General features: G+C 45.1%; 1 protein-coding gene across 4 annotated transcripts in view; it reads right to left on the reverse strand.

Moving 5' to 3' along the window:
- Window positions 1–1,913: 1,913 nt before the first annotated feature.
- The window catches only part of AMOTL1 (angiomotin like 1), a 76,353-nt gene continuing 58,468 nt past the window's right edge, over window positions 1,914–19,798 (reverse strand). For all 4 annotated transcript variants that reach the window (XM_035115554.3, XM_035115555.3, XM_035115557.3 and 1 more), the window contains 7 exons: window positions 18,991–19,136; window positions 17,327–17,476; window positions 12,006–12,196; window positions 8,953–9,078; window positions 6,921–7,147; window positions 4,671–4,946; window positions 1,914–3,112 (listed from right to left, as the gene is read on the reverse strand). In XM_035115554.3, coding sequence (XP_034971445.2) covers window positions 3,003–3,112; window positions 4,671–4,946; window positions 6,921–7,147; window positions 8,953–9,078; window positions 12,006–12,196; window positions 17,327–17,476; window positions 18,991–19,136 — 1,226 coding nt within the window. In that variant the 3' untranslated portion in view covers window positions 1,914–3,002. The remainder of the gene's footprint in view (window positions 3,113–4,670; window positions 4,947–6,920; window positions 7,148–8,952; window positions 9,079–12,005; window positions 12,197–17,326; window positions 17,477–18,990; window positions 19,137–19,798) is intronic.

Below are 19,798 nucleotides of genomic sequence, written 5' to 3' on the forward strand. Positions count from 1 at the left end.
CCAGCTACCTCCCCAGACCAACAATGGCACACAAAACCCTGTTGGCCAAGTATAAATCCATAGCAATCCTGTGCAAAAATGCAGAAACGTAACAGGCTGTGTCCAGATCAGTTAGCTGAACTTCGGGTCCCATTGAAATCCAACGTGGAAAGTTGTTCCACTGATTTCCAACAGGAACTAAGTGAAACTTACGTTTGGATCCCACTTGCTAAGTGTTGCTGAGCCAAGCATGTATTACAGTGGAAATTGGAGTTCTTGGGAAAGTCCAGAAATAAACGATAAATTGCAAGAACTCAGGCCAAAAGAAGATGGATTTCAAAAAAATCTTCACAAGGTTTTATTGATGTGATGCGGAGTTTAAATGGGAATCAATCCCAATGTTGAAGGCAAATAAAGATAAATTCCAGTAAAAAAATCCAGTAAAAATCAGGACAAGGCCCTGTTTCGACTATTCTTCGTCAGCAAAGATTCACAGGTCAAAGTGTACCAAGTATGTTTGCCTCTTGGTACATACTTGGTACACTTTGACCTGTGAATCTTTGCTGACGAAGAATAGTCGAAACAGGGCCTTGTCCTGATTTTTACTGGATTTTTACTGGAATTTATCTTTATTTGCCTTCAACATTGGGATTGATTCCCATTTAAACTCTGCATCACATCAATAAAACCTTGTGAAGATTTTTTAAAAATCCATCTTCTTTTGGCCTGAGTTCTTGCAATTTATCGTTTATTTCGAGCCAAGCATGTATGACATAGGAGGCTGAGCTTGTCTATGTCTCCTTGCTGCATGTATGTGAAGAGAAGTCTCTCAGTGGGTTCTAGTAATGATGGCTATTGCTGTACCTTCCATTTGCCAGGAATCACACATGGGAAGAGTACAGTTTCCACTTGCCTTTCAACAACGACAACAGGGCAACCTGGGCGGCTTCCTGGAGTCACCCTTGCTGGTTGGGATGAATGCACAAGGCAGATGGCACACCACTGTTTGAATCTCTAAGCATAGCTGCCAAGTTTTCCCTTTTCTCGCGAGGAAGCCTATTCAGCATAAGGGAAAATCCCTTTAAAAAAGGGATAACTTGGCAGCTATGTCTCTAAGAGATAGGGTTAAGAGCTTGGTGGTCGGTTTAATAGACAAAGCATTATTAAACTGCTCAGCATTTTCACAGAACCTGCACGAGACGGAAGGGCAAGGCTTATAGCCTCTGCAAAACATGCACGGCCACACATTGAACAGTTTTGGAAAACTAGCAGAAAACCTAGGAAAGGGGACACTGAAACGAACCTGTTTATAGCAGCAGTGGGCAGACCTCAGGACTGTGGGACTGACTTTGTTTTTATACAAGAATCCTGAGAACCGCCAGCCGCAATTGGTGCAAAAGGCATACATTTACACTTAAAGGTTTCTGAGTCTAGGAATTCTGTTCTGAGAACTGAACTCAACACCCCCCCCCCAAAGCACATTCTCCTGGTTACCTCCTGCTCCCCCCCCATTTTTCTTAATTTCAGCAGTATAATGGGGGAGGGGGCATTTTCTGCTGCCGTTCTTAAACAAGTGGGAATGAAAAATCCTTGCTGATCTACTTGAAACCACCCAGACATCCTATGCTGTGGTTACATAGGATTCCATGCCTGTATTTGACAAAATAAAAAAATTCCTTCAGTAGCACCTTAAACACCAACTTAAAGACCAACTACTTAGTCTTGGTCTTTAAGGTGCTACTGAAGGAATTTTTTTATTTTGCTTCGACTCAGACCAACACGGCTACCTACCTGTTTTTGACAAGGGAGAGGCATAGTTCAGTGATAAAGCAGAAAGATCCCAGGTTCAATTCCTCAATATCTCCAGGCAGAGCTAGGAATACCCCCTGCTCGAAACTCTAAGCCCATGAAAGTTTATGAGACCACAAATCAGGTTTTAAGGTGCTTTTTAATGACTGTTTTTGTTTGGCTGGTAAGTTTCTTGCCCCAGCAGAACAACCCAGCTGCCCAGAGTAGCTGGGGAAACCCAGTCAGAGGGGGGGGGGTATAAATAATAAAATTATTATTACTACTACTACTACTACTACTACTACTACTACTGGAAAGAGGTGACTAAGTCTCACCTGCAATGCGTGAGATAACATTAGAATTGAAGCCAGTGGCAGCCAATGTTGTGCCTCCAGATGTTACAGGGCTACAGCTCACACCAGCTCTTAGCTGCGGTGAAAGGGAGCTCTAATCCAAGCACATCTGGAGAGCCCCCCACCAGGTACCCATGTTCTAAGCCCTCTTAGCAAGGAAGGACCCTGCTGCTTCTGCGCTGGCAACAGCATGCTATCGTTGCTCAATAAATATTAAATAGAGGTGAAGAGTTGTGAAAAATTATGGAAAGGGCACGTTGTTCCGCACCCTGTTTTTACCATGTCTCTCTTTCTCTAAAGGTGGGTAGGAGGGAGATTTAAACAAAAACAGCAGGAAGAAGGCAGTGGGATGATATCTAAATATAGGGAAGTCCTGCTCCCTTGTCCCGGGGGGGGTGGCACGTTGCACAAAACATTTCACAGAGGGAATGTGGCTGCTCTGGTTAGCTAGCAGGTGATTAAAAAAGCAACCACCGCTAACTTGGTGGTTGCAGAACTGTCCTTGGCACGTTGACCGTGCCTTCCAAAGTTCCTTCCTCCTGCCCCCAACTGAAAATGCAGCTGCCCTTGTCTTCCTTCTGCCGTCGCTCTTTCAAATCTACACCTCGTTGGCCAATGTAAATCTTTTTATGATTGTACGTAGCAGGTACCCCAATTGTCCCATCTCCAACGTCTCACGTGCTCTGTGCTTTGTTAAAAAGTCTCATTTGCCACGTAGATTTAAACTTCCTTGGTCCGGGATTTGTACCATTCTCGAGAGCTCTCGAGTTTTGCACAGCGGCAGTAGCAACAACAGTGCCAACGACGGCAGCAACCTCTTCCGGGGTGCTGTGTGCACTAGCAGGGGAAACGGCAGCAGCACTTGTGAACGTGGCCGGAGCTTCAGATAAGGACTTCCATCATGTCTGGATCTGGGAATTCAGGTTTGTGAAGCAGGCTGCTGACCCTGCCGCCTTTGCTGTCTGGCAGCTTGCCATGGCTGGGAGAGTTCTCTGCGGAGAAACAGTGAAGAGGGTGAAAGTTTATCTTGGGGCCAAAGTGCACATTGCGTTACCGCAATTCCCAATTGTTTGGGTGTGGCTTGGTCACCAAATTTAAAGTACTCTTGTTCCACTCTAAGAATCATGGCTTCCTCCAAAGAATCCTGGGAATTGTAGTTTGGGAGGGCGCCAGGAACTGTAGCTCTGCAGGGGGAGTTCACCTGACAATTCTCAGCACCCATAACAGTTCCCAGGACTCTTTGGTTAAAGTGGTATGAAAGTACTTTAAGTGCACAGCGTGGATGAGACTTGCAAAAACACTGTGAGCGGCATCAAAGTTAAAGTAAAAACTGATAGCGGAAGGAGGGAAGCTGGGGGTGGGGAGTCTTCCTACCAGCTGGCTGCTGATTGCCTTAAAGTGTGCTGCTTTCTATGGGGGGAAATATGGGAACCATGTATCTCACCCCCGTACCCCAGATATGGGAAAGCAGATGCTATTGGAGCCATTCTGAGCAAGCAAACCAGCTGGCAGTGAAAGGGTGCAGCAGATTCTCTTCCCCTGCCAGACACCCACTCAACCTTTGCAGCCACCTACAGCTGCTCTGCATAAAAATAAATGGGAGGGGAAAAAAGAATAATGGAATTTATATAATGCAACATGCAGTTTGACCTTCAGAGGTAAATGACGGTCTCCTGGAGTTAATCTGAGATATTTGGGGGGTTGGGTACAGCACTCTGCGATGCTCTCAATCACAATTTAAGGTGCTGCCTGTGGGGGGAGCAATAACTTGCTCCTTTAGAACTGATGCACAATCCTAAACAAAAAAGACACATTCTCGTGTTGCCACCCTACGGATCTCTGGTGGAGAAAGCACACGAAGGAGGGCCTCAGATAATTGCAGGGTCCTGGTCGGTTCGTATGGGGTGCTTGAGGTATTGTGGTCCTCGGCCATTTAAGGTTTTATAGGTCAAAAACTTTGAATTGGACTTGGAAACTGATAGTCAGTCAGTGCAGTCGGATCAGGCTCGGTGTTGACATGCTTAAGCCATCTTGCTCCGGTGAGCAACCTGAATTCTGCACCAAGTGAAGTTTCTGAACCGTCTTCAGAGGCAGCCCGATGTATAATGTGTTGCAACCTCGAGGTTGCCAGAGCATAGACAACAGAAGTTAGGCTATCTCCGACCATATAGGGCCACCAGCTGAAGCTGAGAAAAGGCACTCTGGGCCACCAAGGCTACCTGAACCTCAAGCAACAGCAAAGGGGTCCAGAAGTACCCCCCCCCAAGCTAGGTGCCTGCTCCTTCTGAGGGAGTCTAACCCCACCAAGAGCAGGCAACCTCCCAGCCATCCGGTCTAGGGAACCTCCTACTAACAGTGCCTCAGCCTTATCTGGATTGAGCATCAGTTTATCTCTCATCCAGTCTATTACGGAGGCAAGGCAACGGTCTATTTAAAGCTTTCTTTTCTTGAGACAGAATTTCATAATTCTAGGTTCTGCACACTGCAGTTCAAAACACCCTCCCTGCCCTGCTCCTGTTCCCAGGCCCATTCCAGGCCAAATTTACTCACCCAGCCTCTCTCCAACGCCTCTGCCTGCAGTGTGCCTTAGGGCTGGGCTGCTGCCCGGGGTGTTAGTCAATTTCCCTCTGCCCGGAAAAGAAGCAGAGTTTGGCCAGAAAAGTTCAGAGGCTTTGTCCGTCTGAGTGCTGTTGTCTTTGCTCCCCGTCTTAGCGTGGCAGACAGTCACCGGCCACGAGGACATTCCAGAAGACAGTGTGGCAGGAGGTGGAGGTGGCAACAAAGGGATGGGCGACTGGTCCTGGGTCTCCTTCCCTAAGAGCAATCCTAGAGGAGAAGGAGACACAAGAGAGGGAAAGCACCCCATTGGTTTAATTAAAGTTCTGCTCTATTTTCCCAAAGGCTCAAAGTGGTTTAAATTAACCACACAGCATGTTAAAACAAAGGGGGAGGGGGAGAGATACAGCACACAATATAAAACACCAGATATGCTCCATCTCCGTTTTATTTTGTCTTTCCCATCCAAGCAATTTAGATTAAAAATGCCAATACTATGGAACCAACAATAACAAAGTGAACAATTGTAAGCAATGACTAGAAATGACTGGTCTGCATGGCTGTACTTGCCACAATGAAGCTTTTTGATACATCCTAGCTGAAGATGGAGCGGTGGCACAGAATGACTACAAGCATTCCAACTGCTTAGAGAACAAAGCAGGCGGGATGTTTGCAGTACAAGTCCTGTGAGGGAAGGGTAAGTTGCCAATTTGGCCAAGAGGATCCTGGGGAAAGAAAGGGAATAAGCAGTTTTACTGTGAAGGCTACAAAGAACTTTCCCAAAGCTGGGAAGTAAGAGATAAAGAGATAGGTAGCATGAGGCTGAAGGAGGGAGGCAGGGGGGAATGGCCCCAGAAGTAGTGGAATGTGGGAGCTGACCATCAGATCTGGATTTGAACTAACCAATACTCTTGTGTCAATTGCAAAGAATAATAATAATTTAAATGGGAATGCACCACTGACAATGTTCTGCATTTAAACTTTGCCACTTAATGGAAACAAATATGATCATTTGACTCAACAAATACCCAAGACATATGCTTGCTCTTGTTGTGCTCTTGTATGAATTAAAAATTCATATTGCTTATTTTAAATTAATTGTGTGTGTCACTTATATTTCAGTGTTGTTGTTGTTGTTGTTGTTGTTGTTACTACTATCCAAGTTCAAAGTTCTATAAAGTGTGAATGAATCCCCAGCTGCCAAGGGCTTTTGTTTGATCAAGCATTTTTAATTGGCTGGTATCCTCCTTTGGTGCTGTTTTATATATTGTCATTTTTACCCTGCATCTTTGGCCACAGGATCCCCATAAAAATCTGCAACACAATAAGAAAACTGCAACACAATAAAACACCAATCAATATAGAGTAAGCAAAAGCAACAATGAATTTTAATATACTGGTGTGTATATATATATATATATATATATATATATATATATATATATATATATACTGTGAAGCTGAGGCTCCAATACTTTGGCCACCTCATGAGAAGAGAAGAATCCTTGGAAAAGACCTTGATGTTGGGAAAGATTGAGGGCACTAGGAGAAGGGGACGACAGAGGACGAGATGGTTGGACAGTGTTCTCGAAGCTACGAACATGAGTTTGACCAAACTGCGGGAGGCAGTGGAAGACAGGAGTGCCTGGCGTGCTATGGTCCATGGGGTCACGAAGAATCGGACACGACTAAACGACTAAACAACAACAATATATATACTGTATGTATTAATTGAGTGATTCTGCCTTGTAATGGTGTATCTATGTAAATTGTGTGTGTGTGTGTGTGTGTTTCCTTTTTTTTAGTGATGGTTGAAATGACCATGATGTTTGCAACAACAAATAAATTCATCCGCTCACTCAGTAAGCAAAAGCAACAACAATCCACTTTCACAAAACACAACAGCCAGAAAAGCAACAAGAACCAGCGGAACTGCAGACTATTCCCAACCTGGTGCCCTCCCTATGTTTTGGACTGCAATGGGTAGGGCCAACGCATAATGTGGCAGGGGCTGGTGGGAGCTGTAGTCCAAAGCTGTTCCACTAAGACAGGCATCCCCAAACTTCGGCCCTCCAGATGTTTTGGACTACAATTCCCATCATCCCTGACCACTGGTCCTGTTAGCTAGGGACCATGGGAGTTGTAGGCCGAAACATCTGGAGGGCTGCAGTTTGGGGATGTCTGCACTAAGAGATGGGGAGAGCTGGATCTCTTTGCCAGGGCCCAACTAACACTGAAGCTCACCTATGCTCCCTTTCCAAGTCTTGTCTTCTTTCTTCTCCTCGGTCACCTGGTTGCTGGTGAGGGACGTCTGGCGGGAATGAGTTCCAGTGGCTGCAGCAATGGACGGGACCGACCGAGCAGGTCGCAAGCTTGAAGCATCAGTTTTGCCAAGGTCCTTCCTGGACCGCTGCTGAAGCACTTTGATCATGGCATCTTTCTCTATGATTTTTGCATGCAGGTTCTTTATCCTGTTAAAATATGCAGATAAACATATTCCAGAGATGAGAAGAGGCTTGAAAGGAGGTGGTCTGGTCCCACAACGCTGGAATGACAAATTCAGCTTTAGTACCAGTATCTGTTTAAAGAAGTGCCCAAACTGCAACTGTAGGAGCTTGCAAAGTCTGTTTATCAATGGACTTGGTGTATATTTGGTTTCCTGCATCTGACAGTGAGTGTCTATCTGTGGGTTCAACCTGTCTGGGATCTGTGGGTTCAACCTGTCTGCAAAATTAGAAAATTTGCAGAAATCCGCTCAGTTTTCACAGGTTGCAGAAAGCAGACTTTCCAGGTTCAGAACCTTTAAATTCTTTAGCACAGAGAATGCACAATTAAAACTCTGATTTCAATTTTAAACCAAAATGCAAAATTTCCCCAAGTGTTTAATAAGGTAAGAGGAATGTCCTATGTACTGTTTTGAATAACCAAACAGTAGAATGTCTGGGACTCAAAACTGCTCCTTCATACACATTCCTGGAACCTGTATGTCTCCAGATACAATGAAGGACACCTTCAAACTGCTACATCAGCAGCACCCAAGTGACCTCCCCAGGATGCAAGCATGAGCAGCATGTATTAAAGTCCTGGGCTGCCCAGACAACAAGACCTGCCTCTCGGCCTCACTGATGTGGTCCAAAGGAAAGCAGAGCAATACGTTTGGCACCAGTTTGGCAGCAGGAGCTGCTAGGAGGAGGCGTACAAGGCACCATCCAACCGCCTTAGGGACTCCCCTCTGGATTGGTGTAGGGTACACTCCTGAGTCTCCTGAAGATATCTCAAACCCTGCAGAGTCTTCCTTCTCCTTGATGGGCTACCTTCCCAGGTTGCCAAGGCCCACCTGCCCCTCACTTCCCTCTACACATCATCTGCAGAAACCGCCTTCTTGACTGTTTGGAACCACTATTGGTTTTGTCCGGTCAATCTGCCGGAGCCTTTCTTTGCTTGCAGGGGAAGTCCATAACCCACCGAGGGTTTGAGAGCCATTGGCTACTCTCACCTGGTTTAACCGGCCACTCGAAGCTGGGTGTGGCTGCTGTTGCACGCTGACAGCGTCTAGGAGCCACAGGTGAGACCTGAGTGCAGGCAGGGTGGGGACCAAAGGTGGACAAACTACCCCAGAAGGAGAATGCCACCAGAGGTACTACCCCTTCGATAACACCCCATACAACCCATCAGTCACACATGAGCACGCGTGCACACACACACACGCACATACATACATATATAGATATTCATAGATATATATCAGACATGTCCAACAGGTAGATCGTGATCACCAACTCCCCCCAAAGAAGCTCAACAACTTTGACTCCCCTAAATAAAGCTCAACATTTTTGCCCTGCACCCAAAAGAAATGGGGCTTTCCTTCCCCCTAAAAAAGCCCTACAACTTTGACCTGAACCCCTAAAAATGGGCCTTCCTCCTTCCTAAAAAAAAGCTCAACAATTTTGACCACTGCCAGTTTTTTAACTCTGTGAGTAGATCACAGTCTCTTGGGAGTTGGCCACCCCTGATGTATATATCTGGCCTCCACAGTATTCGGTTAAACATGCTTTTACTAAAGTCTTATTTGGGTGCTCATGTGGTCAGAGGGAGAGTCAAGCTGCGCATTCATACTGTGCCTGCCCCTATGTTCCCACCACCATGCCTTGGAAATAGGGCTTATGTGATGGGGTTGAATTGGTGTGCCTGCCAGAATACCAAGACTGTCAAGAGGCTTCAGCACTGCGGATGCTCATGTAAATCCTACAGTTGCTACTTGACAGCTGCTCCTTACGTGTATTCCATGTCCTGACACCGCCGGTTGGCTTGCAAAATCTCTTCTTCCTCCTGCCACATGCGGACCTCCAGGGAGCTTTCACTGTAGCTCCCGTTCCGTGAGTGATTAATGGCTGAGGCATCCCTGGCAACGAGAGAGGGGGGGGAGAGAAACCTCCTTCAGTTTTGATTTGGCCAAAAGATAAGGAGCATAAATAATCTTCCTTATACTAGGTCAGAATATTTGCATCTCCAGCCCAATGTTTTCTATGCTGACTGGCAGCTGCTCTCCAAGGTTCTCTGGCGGAGGGAGAACTGTCTCTTGGTCCTTTTAACTGTAGAGGCGTGAGATTGAACATGGAGCTAGAGATGGGCAGAGCTGTCAAAATACAGTTTCTCATAGCTCCACTCTTATGTTCTGTTCTCCACATTTCCACATCAGTTTGCGAGTCTTTTTTCCTTTTTAAGTCCCCGTGAAAATTCGTCAGCTTGGTGTGCATTTCTCCTATACTGTGAACAACCCTGAGATCTATGGATGAAGGGTGGTATACAATTACTTACTTACTTACTTACTTACTTACTTACTTACTTACTTACTTACTTAATACAATTAATTAATACAATTTTGCCTTACTTAGTTATTTACTTAATACCACCTACCATTCAGCAGCAAGATCCAGGCAGAGGGCCTTCTCGGTAGTGGCGCCCGCCCTGTGGAACGCCCTCCCATCAGATGTCAAGGAAATAAACAACTATCTGACTTTTAGAAGACATCTGAAGGCAGCCCTGTTTAGGGAAGTTTTTAATGAGTGAGATTTTAATGTATTTTAATCTTTGTTGGAAGCTGCCCAGAGTGGCTGGGGAAACCCAGCCGGATGGGCGGGGTACAAATAATAAATTATATTATTATTATTATTATTATTATTATTATTATTTAATATTCTGTTGTGAGCCATCCAGAGTGGCTGGAGAAACCCAGCCAGATGGGCAGGATATAAATAATAAATTATTATTATTATTATTATTATTATTATTATTATTATTAAGGTCACAAAAAATTAAAATTCAGTATTAAACATAAACAAGTTAGTCACAAGATACAGAAATACACAAAATACACATTTTTGCAAAGCAATTTCCCCTAATATAATACTTTCACTACTGTTAGCACTTCTGTGCACACTTTACCTTTGAACACACTTTTGGAACACAAAATACTCAGCTGAAGAACTGCACTGCAAGATATGGAGAAGGCTGGCTGTGTTTCAGTTTGTGTTAATGTTTCAGAAAGTGTGCACTGGGTAGGTTTGCCTTTAAATGCAAACTAAATCTAATTACTCTCTCATTACTCTACCTGGAACTTTCTGCATGCTAACCAGGCACTTGAACAGTGAGCTAAGTTCTTTCTCCCCACAGTGAGTCATCTGCAACATGAAGCTACAGCAGATTTTTTTTTGAAAACCAAAATCTGCACCCCGCCCAAAATAAAAGCAGTAGAAAAGGAGTAAAGTTTTCCACTAGACAGGATGCAACAGACAGACAGACAGACAGAGGCTATATGCCCACTAATTTACCACCTGCTATGCTTTGCAAGGCCACCCAAGGCGGACAGGTCATAGCTGAGAGTTTAGACTAAATGTGATCCACCTGGAGAAGGAACTGGCAATCCACTCCAGTATTTTGCCAAGAAAACTCCATGGACATAAAAAAGGAGACGGTTTGAGAAGAAAGTGATAGTTTCCAAGGCATGCTCTCGTTCATGGGGTGACAGAGAGTCGAACACGGCTAAACAAACAAATGGTCATCTATATTCACCCAAAAAGTCACCCACTACTGGAGAACACCCACAGCCAAGTCTTTATCCACAGCACTGACTCATCTTCCTGAAGAAGAATTCTGCAGAATTCAAAGACTATTTGAATAGCTTTTCACTATAAAACCTTTCCTTTTCTTTCTGAAGTTCAGGGGCAAAATGTGGATCCGTTTGTGACTAAAATGCCACCACTTGCACACAGGACAAGAGGTATCGGCAGGCACAGGAGAGCACAAGGCATATTTAAAGGAGGGAAGGCCCCCAGATGGGTGCGGGAGCCTTCAAAGTATCTCATAGAATCATAGAGTTGGAAGAGACCACAAGGGTCATCCAGTCCAACCCCCTGCCAAGCAGGAAACACCATCAAAGCATTCCTGACATATGGCCGTCAAGCCTCCGCTTAAAGACCTCCAAAGAAGGAGACTCCACCACACTCCTTGGCAGCAAATCCCACTGCCAAACAGCTCTTACTGTCAGGAAGTTCTTCCTAATGTTTAGGTGGAATCTTCTTTCTTGTAGTTTGAATCCATTGCTCCGTGTCCGCTTCTCTGGAGCAGCAGAAAACAACCTTTCTCCCTCCTCTATATGGCATCCTTTTATATATTTGAACATGGCTATCATATCACCCCTTAACCTTCTTTTCTCCAGGCTAAACGTACCCAGCTCCCTAAGCCGTTCCTCATAAGGCATCGTTTCCAGGCCTCAGCGAGGGCCAAGCATGCTTAAGTGGCCACAGAATGCTGGCTGACTGTCGGAGGAGAAAATGGACATTGTGCGGGTGGCATGGGGTGAAGAGGCCATGACTAGTTTAACACAGAAAAGAGGCCTTTTGACTGCATACACATTATAATTTTAAAGCACATTATTTCTCTAGAAGAATTCTGGGCTTTGTAGCTTACCCATCACAGAGTTACAATTCCCAGAAACCCTTCAGAATTCTTTCCAGTAGGAAAATATATTTTTTGTTGTGCTTTACAGGTATAGTGTACACAGTTTTTGTTGCAAGTCCCAGTTGTTTATTGTCTATATCAGGGTTCCCCAAACTGTTGTTGGACTACAACTCCCATCATCTGTGACTACTGGTCCTGCTAGCTGGGGATGATGGGAGTTGTAGTCCAAGAACAGCTGGGAGACCCAAGTTTGGGAAACCCTGATCTATATACCAATTTGAGTTTTGAGCCCAATGTACTTTTTCGTTTTCTTCAAGGCAAACACAAACGATGCTGATAGACTTTTTCTTCCATTAGCCATTTCCCTACTTTTCCGTGGCAGTTGCCGCGGCGGCGTTCATGGCGAAATGCCGGATGGCGCTCTCTTCGAGGTACTTCTGCTCCCACTTGGTCATGTCGGCTTCCAGAGCCAGAATCCTCTCCTCCTTCTCGCGCACCAGTTCCATTAACGCAGGGACATTGTACTCTGGCAGGGGGGCTGCCTGGTAGCTCCCTTGCCGCTAGAGAAAAGCAAACGAAGACACAGTTAGCAGCACCCACCAGAAACAAAGCAAAAACAAGAGGCCTGCTGGAGCCAATCAGAGTTTCGTCTAGCCCAGCATCATAACTACTATAACACAGATGCCACATCCTTATACCATATGTAACAATCACGGCTTCCTCCAAGGAATTCTGGGTATTGTAGTTTGTTATAGGTGCTGGGAAATGTAGCTCTATCCTAACAATTCTCAGCACCCTTAAATTTTTTTTTGCCATCATCACCTACCCTTCAACAGGAAACCTCAGGGGGGTGGTTACGACAATTTAAAATTGAGTATTAAACAAATCAGTGTCACAGGAATAGGGCGGGTCCTAAAAACACAAATCTCAGGTGTCAGAGTACAGAGGTGCATCTTCAGCATTCACCAAAAGCTGTACAGTGAAGGTGCTAAATGCATCCGCACTGCTAAAACAACTGCTAAAGCGGTTTAACAGTGCTTTAAATGTATAGTGTGAATGTGATCAGCAGCACCTTGAAGACTAACCTGTTTATTGTTGCATTATACATTTCAATATTGCTCCTGCCTTTCTATATATAGCATCTAAAAGCTTCCTCAGGTGCATGGCTCATTATCCTCAGTTTACAGAGGGGTGTGTGTGTGTGTGTTCATTGATAGATTTTTTGCATTAATCTGTGATTACTTTTTTAAAAAGAAATAAATCTAAACAAAAACATGTACTTAAATCTGAATTTTATCACAAAATACATCTTAAAATACATATTTTATCTCAGTGTATTGCATGCACTTCTAGATGCATTTTATCCTAAAGTACATTTCTTTACACCTGGTGATATTTTATTTTATTTGAGGAGAGAACTGTATTCCAAAATCTGGAAAAGTGTGAAAACCAAAAAAAGATGGTTGTTTTCCAGTGTGCATTGCAGTGCTTCCAGAAAGGGCGCTTAATATTGCCAGCAAGTTGGTTCAGATGTTGGCTGACTCGCGTGTGCAATTGGCATGCCAAGTGTCCACATGTTCCTCATAGGAATTCTGCCATTTCCCATCCACACCAGTGGGTGGTGCTTAGTGGAATATTTCCATGCTGTGTCGCTCCCCATCACCACTAAAAGAGGAAGGCAGTCTTTGATTGCTTTGGTTGTCATTTGCTTGTCCTCACTAACGTTATATGCCCTTGTTTTGACAGTTCAGTCGCTGACCAGGGATTGAGGATTTGGGGACTGGAGAATCCCCACAAGTGGTACTGCACTGATACTATAAAAAAGAAAAGTAGCTGCTGGACTTCTGTGACGTGCACTTGAGAGGAATGTGTTATAGATTTGAATGAGTGTAAGCCTGTTCTGTGTCTTTGGTTTGCTGACACTCGAGTCCTACGTCTGATTTGTCCTGGTGGTTTGTGGACATTCCAAAATAATGCATCAAAACATCCGAATATAGATTTTATGCATCCTGTACTCGCTTTCCAAGTAAAATATGCATTTTCTGTTGCTCCATTGCTTTTATTCCCCCCCCCAAAAAAATGCACATTGAATGCATTTTTGTGCAAAATGTGGGTTTTTGTGCATACTTTTGGGGATCAAAACTACACGGCAAAAGCTGAGAACTGTATAATCTGAGAGCTGAATTCCAATTGGGACGCAAGTTTGGGAACATCGAATCAGGTCAGTCTGCGGCAAAAAGTGGACCCAAGGAATTCCGTCCCATGGACAACAGGAAGCGATGGCAAAAAGGTTTTAAATGATTTCCAGACATTCCTTCTGATATGGGTAGTCGGAATTGGGGTCAGGGAGAGCAAGCATTCCGCTGTAGACAAGTAGTTTTCTTCCTCATTCCACCCCAGTTGCTGAACCGCTGTGCTTACTTGAAAGAAAGGAACATTTCACATGACTCATTCTCCTGTAAATGTACTTTCTTTGTGCTCCCCTGCCCCAGTAATCCCCCCACCCTCTTCTAACAAAGAGTAGTGCATATTAAAATGTTGTGTTAGTTCCTTCAATATTTGAAAGTGGCATCTATAGGGAACTTTATTTTATTTATATATCGCAACAGTGTGCATGCCACTTTACAAAAAAAAACAAGAGGACAGACCCCCTGCCCCGATGGAACTTACAACCTGAACTCTTACATAGCGGTAACAGAGGAGGAGGAGGAAGAAGAAGAAGGGAAGCAGGGACACAGCTAAGTGAAGAAATAAAATTGGTAGACAAACCAGGTCAAATAAATGCCTTTTTGTGTGCAATTGATTTGGCCATCACAATAAGGGTGATTCCAGACTGCGGCTATTTTCGGGTGGGATTCAATCACAAACTGGCAATTTCGGGTTGCAAATTATAGTTGACTGGGAGGGATTGTTGCACCACAGACCCACTTCCCTAAAAGATCAAACTGCTCACGAGAAGGAAAGTGATGGGGAAATGCACTGGGCGATGCTTGCTTTTATGCAATGGCATCCAATTGCCTGCAAACAAATCAGGGTGAATGCTCATTGAGGAGGCAAATCAGGATGGGCACTGGATAAACTGGTCACCTGCTCCCTAAGTCAAAACATATCTAAGATACAGGATTCCAGCTGCTCACACAAGGCATATTTCAATTGGCAAGCATGGGTATCTTTCACTGCAAGTAGGTCAGTGTCCCAGCTAAACTACACCAGGAAGAGAAAGTGTGTTACATATACAGTCATACCTCGGTTTAAGTACACTTCGGTTTGAGTACTTTCAGTTTGAGTACTCCGCGGACCCGTCTGGAGCGGATTAATTCACTTTCCATTACATTCAATGGGAAAGTTCGCTTCAGTTTATGAATGTTTCAGGTTAAGTACAGTACAGACTTCCAGAACCAATTACACTCATACTTCGGGTTAAGTACGCTTCAGGTTGAGTACTCTGCAGACCCGTCTGGAACGGATTAATCCACTTTCCATTACTTTCAATGGGAAAGTTCGCTTCAGGTTAAGTACGCTTCAGGTTAAGTACAGACTTCCGGAACCAATTGTGTACTTAAACCGAGGTACCACTGTAATCTAAAAAGCCAGGAGGGAGTGGGGAACACATGGGAAACTATTTATGGCTTAAGGGGCAAGGCTTGTCGGGGACCTGACAGTCCATAAATAGAAGAGTGTTTAAATAGCTGTTTCAGAATTTGTCTCCCTTGAGTTAATAGGTATCCCATAATCAGAAAATCAGATGCAGTCTCTTTCCTGCACTCAGCACATTTAACGGCATTTTACAAAACAAGGCAAGCTCCTTCTCACGTCTTCAGCCAGATCAGTTTGGGCCACAGGCTCTGATCCAGCTACCGTCAGTCATTACAAAGTCCCACAGAAATCGACAGGAAAAGTTCCGCCATACCTCGCTCATGTCCTGTAGCTCTCAGTGGGTCTTTAGTGATGACTAACTTGAGCTAGGTCAATGCCTTTATCACAAAATGAATTTTTAAAGAGGGGGATAAGTGTCCTGGAAATTATTCCCCACCCAATCTTGCAGGTTAAATGCTATTCCCGTGTGGCTTCACGCCATCCACCCAGAAGTGTTGAGGGCATTTGTTGGGGGTCCTCAGTGAAGTTGAAAGCTCTCCTTAGGGCAAACGTCAACAAAACCCAACGTATTAATTTTCCAAACTGGCTTGAAATTTACCAGGACATGCCAGGGCGCTGTTTTTAAACTAGTTCAACTGTGCATGAAAATATCCAGAAGGCATCCTCTAAATTCCAATTTGGCAGCTACAACGAGGTCCCCATAAAGTCATTCGCAGAAAAGCCATGTAATTGAATCAAAGGAGCCGGTTCCCGCAGCCAAGTGATTAAATTGGTAGAATTTAGTTGAATTTGCTCCCACAAAACGAGTCTTGTGAGCTTGTCCTCTGGCAAATGGATTAGTATAAGCCAATGATTGAATAAACACAGGTGGAATCTCGTCTCAAGTGCGAGCTTTCCAGTTTCGGCTTTTAACTGAGCGAGTGCCCCTGGGGACTCCTAATGTGGACTTTTAAAAAATTAGATCTCAGAAAACTGCAACTGCTCACTCCTGGAAAGTTCTATATTTGCAGGAATTTGTGAATAAAACCTAGCTTCTAAGATTTGCAAGACTGTGCAAACCACAAGAATCCACCAGATTTTTAAAGCGACTTCCCACATTTCAAAAGGAATTTGAGCCAAACGACTTTTCCAGATGTCCCTGTGCAAGGACTGGCTCACAGTAGATTTTAACTTGCTGGATTTTTATGCAAGTTCAAGATATCATGCCTGCTTCATAGACCTGTGGCTAACAACACAATGACATTGCTGGTTGTTGTTTTAAATTTGTAATTTATGTTCAAAAGCCTTTTCTGCTCAACCAATGAACGATGTGAAAATTGTAGATATACAGAAATTATTTTGCCTGCATAGCACTAGAACTCAAGATCACATGCTACTGATCTGACTGTAGTAGGATTTTGAAGTCCATATTAAACATGAGCAAATGACCAAAAATATACATTGTAGGCATTGCAGAGATAGTAAAAAATAAGGCAGCCCCTACCTAATGGCTCATAACTTACTAGGCATGATACAAGAGGGAAAAGGAACAGGGAGGGAAGAGGAAAACAAGTATTGGAGCAACTGCTCCTTTATTAGCCAAAATATTAGGTCAGACTGGTCTCCCCCTTGCTGTCATGTCATTCCTGGGAGGCAGGAGATGTAGTCTCCCAGTGGTCCTTGAGCTGCCTGCAAAGCACACATTTAAAATACAGTCATACCTCGGGTTAGGTACGCTTCAGGTTGAGTACTTTCAAGTTAAGTACTCCATGGACCCGTCTGGAACGGATTAATCCACTTTCCATTACTTTCAATGGGAAAGGGACCCCAGCTTGAACTGTGGGCTTTGACACATCACAGGTGTGGTGTGGCGGAGCTTTGGACAGGTATATTTCGGCAGGCATCTTCAGCAATGCCAGACTGGCTCTGCCAGCGTGTCCACAGAGCCCCCAAACCTACTGCTCCCGACCCCGTAAGGTGCAGCGACCGTTGTGTTGGGGGGTGGGGCCCTACTCTGCAGCACCAACACAACGGCCGCTGCAGGTTGCCATAGGTTTGAACCGAGAAGCTTCAAAGCCCTTTTGGGAGACGCAACACCCCAAGTTCTGTCTCACCTGCTGCATCCTCAGGGATTCCAGCTCTCTCTCCAGCCTGGTGCGCAGGCGGCGCTCCATCTGCTCCCGTTTCTCGTAGGCCGCCTGCAGCTGGGTCAAGGCCTGCTGGAGCTTCTCCACCTTCTCGACGTGAGCTTGCTTCTTGCACAGCTGGAGGGCAGCAGGGTTGCCACAGGGGGAACACAGAGTCATTAGGAGGAAGTAGGGGGCAACACACGGAGCTCACACTCGGCAGAAAACAGTATAAGTTATGGAGGTTAAGTCCCTGCATCCGGTCACCTCCAGATCTCGGACACCAGGGCGATCCATCTGTCTTGGATGCTTTAGCTGAGATTCCTGCATTGCAGGGGGTTGGACTAAATGACCCTCAGGACCCCTTTCCAACTCTACAATTCGAAGCAAATCCCAAGCATTGACGCGCCGCTGCCAGTCAAAGCTTTCAGTCCTAAACTAAAGAGGCTGTTTGTTTGACTCTGTTGTTTACTGTTCTCTCAATATGACAGGAAGCAAGATCCTAAGGCTCTACGCTTTTGTTTTAAAAAACCAAGTTGCCAGACCTCATGACCATGTTGGAAAGATTGACAACTATTCTGTGGTGGGGAGAGGGGTTCAGCGGCCAGAGAAGGGGGCTTCGGCACTCTAATCAGCACAGATCCCTACCTCTAATCTAACGAAGTTGTTTAACCCTAACAAATGCCACTAACCTTATTTCTAGCGAACCTCCCAACTTGATCCCCTTAGAATGGTAGCGGGTTGCAAAATATACCAGAAATTAAATGCAAAGTACCTCGTTATATAATCCATATATTGGCATAAACCTTTTAGACCAGGCATCTCCAAACTTCGGCCCTCCAGATGTTTTGGACTACAATTCCCATCATCCCTGACCACTGGTCCTGTTAGCTAGGGATCATGGGAGTTGTAGGCCAAAATATCTGGAGGGCCACAGTTTGGGGATGCCTGTTTTAGACTGATATTTGGTCTATTTGTGTAGCTAATGGTCCCACCGTTCTCCTGCAAAAATATCTTTGAGTTTTGTTCCTCTAAGTAATTTTCAGATTTTGTGCTGATTTGTCAATAACGGTGGCTTGTCACACCTTCTTATATTAGGATGTTTAGGGAAGAGTTTCATATTTCCTTGGTTTCTTGCAACCAAGCATATCATGTGCTGGAAAATATTCAACAGCTGCTGTAAGACAGCAACTCTAAATATACTTACTTGGAAGTAAGCCCCGCTGAGCACTGCGGCATTGCTTAGAAAACACGGTTAGGATCAGGCTGCAGATGTGAATGCTAACAGCAAAATGTGTTTGTGCAAAACCACACCATACATTTAAAGCACTCTTAAACCACGTTAAACAGCCATGACTTCTCCCAACAAATCATGGGGACTTTAGTGAGTTAGCCTTCATCGATCCCTCTTCACGGGAAACTCTGGGGACTGTAGCTCTGTGAGGGGAATAGAGCTCTCCTAGCAGCTCTCAGGACCCTTAACAAACTACAGCTCCCAGAATTCTTAGGGGGAAGCCATGAGTGGTGTCATAGAGCTATAAAGGTAGAGTGCAGATAGGGCATGTCTGTGAGGGAAAGGGAGAGGGGGAGAGAGAGAGGGAGAAAGAAAAGTGTAAAGTGGTGAACTGAACTGAAGGACGGTCTGGTCTTACCTCCTCTTCTAGCTTGATGACTTTGGCTTGTGCGCCATTGAGCGCCTGGTCCAGGATTTCAATGTGCCTTCGCTGCTCCTCGCTGGTCAAGCGCAGGGCTGCCAAGTCCATTTCCAGCTTCTCTTTCTCTTTCAAATGCTCTTTGCCTGCAAAGGGAGGCAACGGCCAGCTGTATCAGAAGCTCTCACAGACCCAGGAGGAACACTGAACAGAAATAAACTCAAAAAGAGGCAACGTGGTGCATTGGTCACGGCAGGGCTGCAGGACCCTTTTCAGCTAGAGGGCCAGGTTCCAGCCAGATGGGCGGGGTATATAAATAATAATTATTCTTATCAACGTTGACCAAAGATGTAACACAGTGTTTCCCAAACTTGGACCTCCAGTTGTTTTGGGACTACAATTCCCATCATCCCTGATGGTCTTGCTAGCTAGGGGTGTTGGGAGTTGTGGTCCAAAAACAGCCGGAGACCCAAGTTTGGGAAACACTGATGTAACTCATTCTACACACCAGCCACACAAAAGCCAACACAAAGCTCCCTACCAAGCTCTCCATCAAGGCAAGCGAGAGGCGTTATCACAGTTCAAGGACAGGTTTCAGCCAGGAGAAGCCACTTAAGGAGGGCACAAAGCAGGGCATGGACTCAGGCCAGGGTGTCGTTTGCAGAGTCTTGAGGGGCAGGCAAGTAGGGGATTCCCTGTCCCTGGGTTAGGGTGTCAGACTAGGACCAGAGAGACCCACATTCAAATCTCTGCTCGGCCACTGGGTCACTGAGTCTAGCCCACCTCACAGGGCTCTTGCGAGAGGGAG

Source organism: Zootoca vivipara, chromosome 4, assembly GCF_965207765.1.
Source record: "Zootoca vivipara chromosome 4, rZooViv2.hap1.1, whole genome shotgun sequence".
In the NCBI taxonomy this organism is placed as follows: domain Eukaryota; kingdom Metazoa; phylum Chordata; class Lepidosauria; order Squamata; family Lacertidae; genus Zootoca; species Zootoca vivipara.